This window comes from Octopus bimaculoides, chromosome 3, assembly GCF_001194135.2.
Source record: "Octopus bimaculoides isolate UCB-OBI-ISO-001 chromosome 3, ASM119413v2, whole genome shotgun sequence".
Lineage (NCBI taxonomy): Eukaryota > Metazoa > Mollusca > Cephalopoda > Octopoda > Octopodidae > Octopus > Octopus bimaculoides.
In genome coordinates this window covers 157,213,284-157,222,633 of record NC_068983.1, presented here as the reverse complement: position 1 = coordinate 157,222,633, position 9,350 = coordinate 157,213,284, and the positions used below count along the sequence as shown (strand labels likewise).

The window sequence follows — 9,350 nt, the reverse complement described above, 5'->3', positions numbered from 1 at the left end:
TCTTTCCATCTCCGTATTCGAAATTGGGGGATAAAAAAAATAACGAAAGTCCACGTTCGCCAAAATACTCTGCAGACTGCGATTAAAAATTCATTCTTTCTGTTCAGCCCGGTAGCAAGTGATATACGGCCCGGTAGTCGGGTACCCTTGCACTACAGGACCTCATAGTGAACGGTCCTAGCATATGTAAAGCTGGTCCTGTACATTGAGTGACACCAGGATTATGATGTGTACATCATCGATATATTAAATTATCTTGGATTGTGATGTTTACATTGCATCATCGGTATATTAAACCATCTTCCTATATTAATTGTTGCGTGTACAAGTTCCGACACGTTCATTGCTTCGAGATTGTCACTCAACCGCACATCGTGAATTTTACGAAACCGGAAACAAGTTTAGGACTTAGTTTATATATTTGTCAGAATGGCGTACAACAAGGTATGTATTAAATAAGTACCATCTTATAAATTGTGATTTTATTCCCTTGTAGGTCCCTATGCTTAAAAAATAACAACTATGTGCGAAGTAAAGAATATATTCTTTTATTTTAGGAAACCTGGCTTAAAGAAAGTAATTTTTAACGAGTAAATGGATTTTTTTTAGGACAGTCTATTCTTTTATTCAAGGCTAAACATTTGAATTGAATGACTTATAATTTTATAAGCTAAATATATTTTCGCGTAAGTGTGTGTGTCTATGAAGTAAAAAGTACTTAAATTAATCAGTACTAATTCGTTTCTGAATATATCAGTTCGAATTTTAGTTTTTATATTTGCTTCATGAAAGTATGTTTGGTGATAATTGTTTTCTTCATGCCATGAAAGTGTTTTTTATGCTAGTTGTGTTGTTTAACTCATTTCAATCCCTAGGAACACGGAAGCTTTCCACTCTGTCTACTGTTATTGTTATGCAACCACATCCTCTCTCTTATTATAACGATAAGTTGCCACTTGTAATATTAATTCATCCTTTCAAATCTACGTTGGCACCAATTGTTTGTTATTATTTATGACCAAAGTGGATCAGTTGTTAGTGTTTTAATTTTAGTTCCAATAGAGTAAATAATAATTTTGAAGAAAAAATACAAATATTTAAATGAATGGGAATAAATTTTGTTACACTGGAATTCTGCTTTAAGCATCCGATGGCATAACTACAGAGTTGTACCCCACACCCCGACTTTGGAAGGTAACCTCTAATAACTTTTTTTATTTTTGGGAATTTTCAGAAAAGTTTTGCAAATTTGTGTTCTTCACACGGGAATTCATACGATTATGAAAAAAAAAATTTGTTTTTTAATTTTCGGACAGTCGGAATGTTTTAGCTTAAATCCCAGCATAGGCCCATTAGATGTGTTTGTTTATCGGGGAGAAAATAGTGAAAAACATCAATACATGTCAGAGTGACAAAGAAACGAAGACGGTATCAGATGGTTGTGAGATGTGCTAAAAATAACAGCTAAACTTTTGTTTTGTTTTTGTACAGTCGTATGAATTCCTGTCTGTAGAACACAAATTCGTAAACATTTTCTGAAAATTCCTTAAAATAAAAAAAAAGCTATATGGAGTGTTGAAATCGTAATTCCACCCATTATCCTAAGTACTTCTTTTGGGCATTCCTTTAGAGTAGGGCCAGAAATTACCTAGTGTGCCAAAAATCGTGATTTCTTCGGAACTGTATGTTTTAAGTACTGTTAAAAGAGAGTTGTTTGTTGGAAATGCCTGTATAATTTTAAAGAATCGTAATCAGGTAATTTACCTCCTAATCTTAGATGTTTAGAACATAAAACCAGAAAAAAAGAATTGTAAGCGTCAAAAACTGAAAAACACGACAAAGCGTACGGCGCGGGAGACAAAAATTCCTTCCTCCCTTATTTTTGTTGTTGTTTGATTCGTATTCTACGTAGAGATTCGAAGAAACAATTTTTGGCGCGCTAGATAATTTCCCCCTTCTATGTATGACCTATTGTATGACAAGGCAAGCGTTTCCCTTCCCGTTAAATAATTCTCTCTTTCTCTCACTCCGTATTGTCGATTTCGCGCTCTCACCGTACAAAATATACTCCACAGATTAAAGTTTCTTTAAATAAAGAGTTTAAATTTTCATTTATCTGTCATCAAAGGTCCCATCACGTTTTTTTTAATGTCAGGGACTATATTGTCCAATGTACCATTTATTAAAAATAGGTTGTGATTCTTTCTTTATTATTTATTATTAGTTTATTAAACTAACAATGAGACTTTACAAATCCCAAACCGAAGAAAACACAAACGTGAGCGAAGAAAGAAAGAAAAAAGGATGGAAGGAAAAGAGGAAAAAAAAAAGAATTGGGAAAGTTGGCTGTTATTTCTAAACTGTTCAACCACTTTGTTTCCTTGTTGGCTCATGTTATCATTGTGTTATGTGAGGCACATTTATTATTGTTTAGCCCCCAAGTCAGCCATGAGCATGCAAATCTAGAATCAAAGACATTCCAACGATGGGCATCCTGCCCTAATTGGAAAATAAATTTTGCATAATCGGCAGATTTTCAGGAATGTATTACTTCCGTAAAGCAAGTGATTCCTGTATATTATAATCCTCAAGCCTCTTGACCACATGACAGTATATTGCAGGCATGGCTGTGTAATAAGAACTTTGTTTCCCAACCACATGGTTCTGGATTCAGTCCCTCTGTAGCACCTTGGCCAAGTTTCTTCTGTTATAGTCTTTGGCTGGCCAAAGTCTTGTGAGAGGATTTTGGTAGACAGAAACAGAAAGAAGCCTATTGTTTATATATATGTGTGTTTCTACTGGTATTGGTTTGTTTATGTCCCTATAACTGAGTGGTTTGGCTAAAGAGACTGATATAATAAGAAAAAAAAAGGACTGAGGTTTATTTGTTCAACTAAACTCTTCTAGGCAGTGCTCCAGTATGGATGCAGTCCAATGACTGAAACAAGTAAAAGATGATGTGTGTATTTATGCATGCATGTGTGTTTGTGTTAGTCTTCTTGTTTGGACACTACATGATAGTTTTAAATGAGGATCACTTTCATGCAAGTAGTATTCTTTGTTTCCAGTCTCCCATGAAAGCATATCTAGTCAAGAGGTAATATTTCCATCCTTGGAGACAGGAGAGGATTGGCAACAGGAAGGGTATGTGGCTGTATAAAATCCATCTCAACAAATTCTGTCCGACCTATGCAAACATGGAAAAATGGATGTTAAAATGATGATGATGATATATATATATATATATATATATATATATATATATATATACAATCAGTAGTAGTTTATTGGCTGCTTCTTCTTGCAGGTCTCTTGGCAAGCTAGAGGAATTGTTTTCCACCTGTGCCATAGTGTACTTGTGTGCCACATATGGTTCATACGTATATTGTTAGTTTTTAACTCTTCAGTGTTCATATTACTCAGTCAAATGTAAAGCTTATTCATTACTGCTTTCAATTAATCAAGCCATCTCACGTAGCTTTGTAATTTCAATGACGTAATTGTTTATTTTTAGAGTAAGGTTGTAGGGTGGGTGTGAGAAGCAGGATCTGGTTGGTTTGAACATAAAACAGGTAGAATATTTAGGCTGGATATGGCTAAAGAGTTAAGGCAAGCTGGAAATGTTAAGATAATCTTTTCTACTCTAGGTACAAGGCCCAAAATTTTGGGGGAGGGAGCCCATTGATTAGATCGACCCCAGTAAGGAACTGGTACTTAATTTATTGACCCTGAAAGGATGAAAGGCAAAGTCGACCTCGGCAGAATTTGAACTCAGAACATAAAGACAGACGAAATACCTCTGCTTGTATAATTTCTTGCTTCCTGAGGGTTTTGTTCTGGCAACCATTGCTCCTATCTTTACCTTTCTGCCAGATACTCCCTCCCATTCTTATATAAATGCAGGGTATCTTCTCCATAGCAAGACCCCCCACCTCTTGTCCCTTGCCTAAAATTTCTTCTCTACCCTTTCAAATACTCCCCCACTTAGGCTTTTCTCTTTCTCCCCTTTCCCTTTTCCTTCCTGTCTTGTAAGTTACTTAGCAACCCCATTAGGAAGGGCATCCAACATTAGAAACCATGCCAAAGCTAACATGAAGCATGATGCAGCCCTCTTGTTCATCATCTAACTCATGCCAGCATGGAAAACCTATCAAATGATGATGATGATGATATATTGCATGTTTGTTCTTTCCAGGCAAAGTGCAATGTGTGTTCCTCATTTATCTTTTCAAACAATTTTAATTTTGGTACCTGCATATATTTGTTGTTGGCACTCCGTCGCTTATGACGTCGAGGGTTCCAGTTTATCCGATCAACGGAAGAGCCTGCTCGTGAAATTAATGTGCAAGTGGCTGAGCACTCCACAGACACGTGTACCCTTAACGTAGTTCTTGGGGATATTCAGCGTGAAACAGTGTGACAAGGCTGACCCTTTGAAATACAGGTACAACAGAAACAGGAAGAAAGAGTGAGAGAAAGTTGTGGTGAAAGAGTACGACAGAGTTCGCCACCATCCCCTGCCGGAGCCTCGTGGAGCTTTAGGTGTTTTCGCTCAATAAACACTCACAACGCCCGGTCTGGGAATCGAAACCGCGAGTCCGCTGCCCTAACCACTGGGCCATTGCGCCTCCCCCTGCATATAATAAAATATTTAAAAGGCTGGTGTAACATTACAGTTTTAATGACTTGCAGAGTGTGCCATGGATTGAAAATAGTTGAAAATTGCTATTGTGGAGACTCCATTGTTTGCTGTGTGTATTACACTATAATTGGTATATATTTATGTTTGGATACATGTTGTACAATTTCATACACTTTTTATTGCAGACGGCCATTGTTATTATTTTGGATGTTAGTCCATCTATGTGCGCTAAAGACCTAGCTCAAGATTCATATCTGAGCCAAGCTTTGCAGATCATCAAGCAAATTGTGTATCGTAAAGTATGTTGCTATTGTTTTATATCTCTTATATTAATTACTTTTAGAATTTATTTTGATATTTAAAACCTGATAAAATTTTAATAATGAGTTACAGATAAAACATTTACAAATGCTTATGATTTTACTGAAATAATTAAGTTAAAGAAGTGATGTTTAAATTCTCAATCGCAGAATAATGCTAATAATATACCCTGAACAGGATAAACATCCCTATTTTGCAGAGAAAAGTGTAGGTGACTAGCTGTGGAAATAATTAAAAATTTTTTTTTAATTGCATAAGTAGGATGGTGTATTTATTAGAGCAATTGCTTTTATATTTGAAAGCTGTTCCTATGGTGTTTGTTCAGCCAGGTTGATTAGAGCAAATCCGGGGACTGTTTGTTAAATGTAAAGAAGCTTGGTTTAAGTGATGAATGGGAAAAGCTAATATTTTGGGCCCTGCAGAGTTAGATGCTTTATTCAGAGAATAAAATATATCACAATAGCATGATTAATAATTTAGCACCTTAAATCCATAAGCAATGTAAAATGGTTGTTGAAATTCTGCAGTGAATCTAAATGTCTATCTTGATATTTTCAATATTAACAAAATGCAGACATATTAAGTACTAGCTTAAAGGCTGCATTCTGTGCAGAACAGAAAAATAGGCAAAATACCATCAAGCATTTTGCCTGGCAATCTAATGATTCTGCCAGCTCATAAATATTAAAAACTTTTCTAACGTGGTCTCTGTATAAATACACAAATATCAGTATTTTGTTTGATGTTGTATCATTGCTGAGTAAATCTTGTTTATGTTATAGGTATTTTCTGAGAGTAAAGATGAAATAGCTGTTATTTTGTTTGGAACATCTAAAACTTCTAACCCTTTGGCCGATGAAGGTGACTACCAAAATATATGTGTTGAGAGATCTCTATCTGTTCCTGATTTTAATCTCTTGGAGTGGCTGGTTAATTTCCATCCTACTGATACAACTGAAGCAGACTGTATCCTTTGTATTTCATTCTAATGTTCTTTTAGAACAGAAAGCATTTCATAATAAATTTTCTTGTGCATACCTATTTAGCTAAGATATATAAATACATTTATATAAATATAAATGTGAAGGCACATGGCTCAGTGGTTGGAGTGTTGGGCTTATAATTATGAGGTAGTGAGTTTAATTCCTGGACCAAGCTGTGTGTTATGTTCTTGAGCAAGACACTCTATTTCACATTGCTCCAGTTCACTCAGCTGTAGAAATGAGTTGCAATATCACTGATGCCAAGCTGTATTGGCCTTTGCCTTTTCCGTGTGTAACATTGGTGGCGTGGAGAGGGGAGGCTGGTATGCATGAGTGACTACTGGTCTTCCTTAAACAACTCTGCCCACACTTGTGCCTCAGAAGGGAACTTTCTAGGTGCAATCCCATGGTCATTCATGACTGAAGGGGGTCTTTATTCTTTATAAATACACACACATATTTTGGATCAGGTAATGAAAGTTGCAGAGAGGGTCATAGCCCAACTAATTAGGGAGAGAGTCAGCCTAGATGAGATGCAGTTTGGTTTTGTGCCAGGGAGAAGCACCACTGATGCTATATTTCTGGTAAGACAGCTGCAGGCGAAATACATAATCAAAGACAAATCTCTGTACTTGGGCTTTTGTTGACTTGGAGAAAGCTATTCACAGGCTCCCCCAATCCCTTATCTGATAGTCAATGCAGAAATTAGGGATAGACAAGTGGTTGGTGAGAGCTGTACAAGCCATGTACAAGGACGCTACCAGTAAGGTGAGGGTTGGTAATGAGTACAGTGAAGAATTCAGGATACAAGTAGGTGTTCACCAGGGTTCAGTCCTCAGCCTCCTCTTGTTCATCATAGTCCTCTAGGCAATAACAGAGGAATTTAAGACAAGCGCCCCTGGGAGCTCTTCTATGCTGATGACCTTGTTCATATAGCTCAACCGCTACCAGAAATAGAAAAGTTTCAGGTATGGAAGCAAGGTCTAGAATTGAAGGGCTTAGAGTTAACCTAACAAAAACCAAAATCTTAGTAAGTAGGAAGGCAGACAAATCACAAATCCCTTCAGGTAGATGGCCCTGCTCGATCTGTAGAAAAGATGTAGGCAGAAATTCCATAAGATGTACCCAGTGTAAGTTATGGACATATAAGAGGTGCAGCAATATTAGAGGATGGTTAACAGGGAAAATAGTTTTTGTTTGTGGAAGATGCACAGGTACATTAAACACCAAAAATGTATTGCAAATAGACTCCATCAACTGCCAGGAGAAGTAAGCTAGAGATAGTAGATAACTTCTGTTATCTAGGTGATCAAGTTAGTAGTGACAGTGGATGCTCTGAGAACGTAACTGTGAGAATAAGAATAGGCTGGGCAAAGTTCTGAGAGCCCCTGCCTCTGTTTGCAACAAAGGGCCTCTCCTTCAGAGTGAAAGGCAAATTCTATGATGCTTGTGAACAGCTATGCTACACAGCAGTGAAACATGGGCTGTGACAGCTGAGGACATGCGTAGGCTTGAAAAAAATGAAGCCAGTATTCTTCACTGGATGTGCAATGTCAGTGTGCATGTTTGACAGTGTAAGCAGCTTGAGAGAAAAGTTGGGCATAAGAAGCATCAGATGTGGTGTGCAAGGGAGACAACTACGTTGTTATGGTCATCTGATGCGTATGGATGAGGACAACTCTGTAAAGTGCTGATCTCTAACTGTAGAGGGAACCTGTGATAGAGGTAAACCCAGGAAGACATGGGACAAGATAGTGAAGCATGATCTTCAAACTTTGTGCCTCACAGAGGCAATGACTAGTAACTGAGACCTTTGGCCATATGCTGTGCTTGAGAAGGCCCATCAAGCCAAGTGAAATTGTAGTCATGGCTGATACTGGTGTCATGTAACTGGCACCCATGCCAGTGGCACATGAAAAGCGCCTTTCAAGTGTCGATCCTCACAAGGCAAAGTGGCTGATGCCGGTGGCATGTCAAAAGCTCCTTTTGAGTGTCGGGCCTTATGGAGGCAATGATGATGGAGACCTTTAGCATTATGTTGTACAAGAAGAAAACCCATCAAGCCAAGTAAAATCGCAGTCATTGCAGATACTGGTGTCACACAAATGGCACCCATTTCAGTGGCATATAAAAGTACCCATTACACTCAGAGTGGTTGATGTTAGGAAGGGCATCCGGTTGTAGAAACCTTGCCAAATCAGATTGGAGTCTGGTGTAGCGTGCCAGCCTGGTCAAATTGTCCAACGCATGCCAGTATGGACAACAAACGTTAAATGATGATGATGATGATGATGATATGTGTGTGTATATATGTGTATGAATGTATATATGTTTGTGTGTCTATGTATATATGTGTGTGTATATGTATGTTTGTATATATAATGTATATGTGTGTGTGCATGGGTGTAGATCATATTATGGGTAGGTGTGTGTGTGTGTATATATATATATATATATATATATATATAGGGGTTGAATAAAATAATGGAAACACCTAGCATCATTGCATCATAATTTTGAAATATTTATAAAATCATGAAAAGCTTGTTTATGTTTTTTGATTTATTATTAGTGTTGTTTAATATGTTATGTTAAAATCGCTGTTTCTTTTGAGATATCATCAGAAAAAGATAATTAAAATTTATTAAAATGACAGATCTATTGGACTTTCAAAGAGGTCAAATTGTTGGTGCTCGTATGGCAGGCGTTAGCATAATGAAAACAGCTGAAATGTTTGGTATATCAAGAAATACTGTCTCAAAAGTAACGACGGCCTTTGAGAAAGAGGGAAAAGCCTCCTCATCGAAGTAAAACTCCAGAAGAAAGCCAAAACTTTCAGATAGGGACTATCAGACTCTTATGTGAATTGTTAGAAAGGATCACAAAAGTACGGATCCAAAAATTACTGCAGAGCTTAATGACCACCTGAGAACCTAGTTTCCACAAAAACTGTCTGCAGGGAGCTGCACAAAGCCGGATTTCATGGGAGAGCTGCAATCAGAAAACCACTACTTTCAAAAACAAACGTTGCAAAGCATTTAGAGTGGAGTAAAAACCTACAGAATTGGTACCTAGAGCAGTGGAAGAATGTTATTTTCTCAGACAATTCACCCTTTACCTATTTCCAACCAGCAGCCGAGTATGCATGTGGAGACAGCCAAAAGAAGCATTTGACTCAGACTGCCTTCTTTCAACTGTTAAACATGGAGGAGGATCTGTGATGATCTAGGGGGCTATATCTTGGAAATCTGCTGGCTTAATAGTTTTCCTTCATGGCAGAATTAATAGTCAAGACTATTTAAGAATTTTATCTGATCAAATTCATCCTATGGTTGTGGAACTGTTTCCGGAGGGAAACGCAATCTTTCAGGATGATAATGCACCAATTCACACAGCTAAAGTTG

At 37.3% G+C, this 9,350-nt stretch overlaps 1 protein-coding gene across 1 annotated transcript in view; it reads left to right on the top strand.

Annotated features, from left to right (window-relative positions):
- Positions 1-95: 95 nt before the first annotated feature.
- LOC106883949 (X-ray repair cross-complementing protein 5) overlaps positions 96-9,350 on the top strand; it is a 41,574-nt gene continuing 32,319 nt past the window's right edge. The window contains exons 1-3 of the mRNA XM_014935103.2: positions 96-444; positions 4,828-4,941; positions 5,746-5,929. Coding sequence (XP_014790589.1) covers positions 430-444; positions 4,828-4,941; positions 5,746-5,929 — 313 coding nt within the window. The 5' untranslated portion in view covers positions 96-429. The remainder of the gene's footprint in view (positions 445-4,827; positions 4,942-5,745; positions 5,930-9,350) is intronic.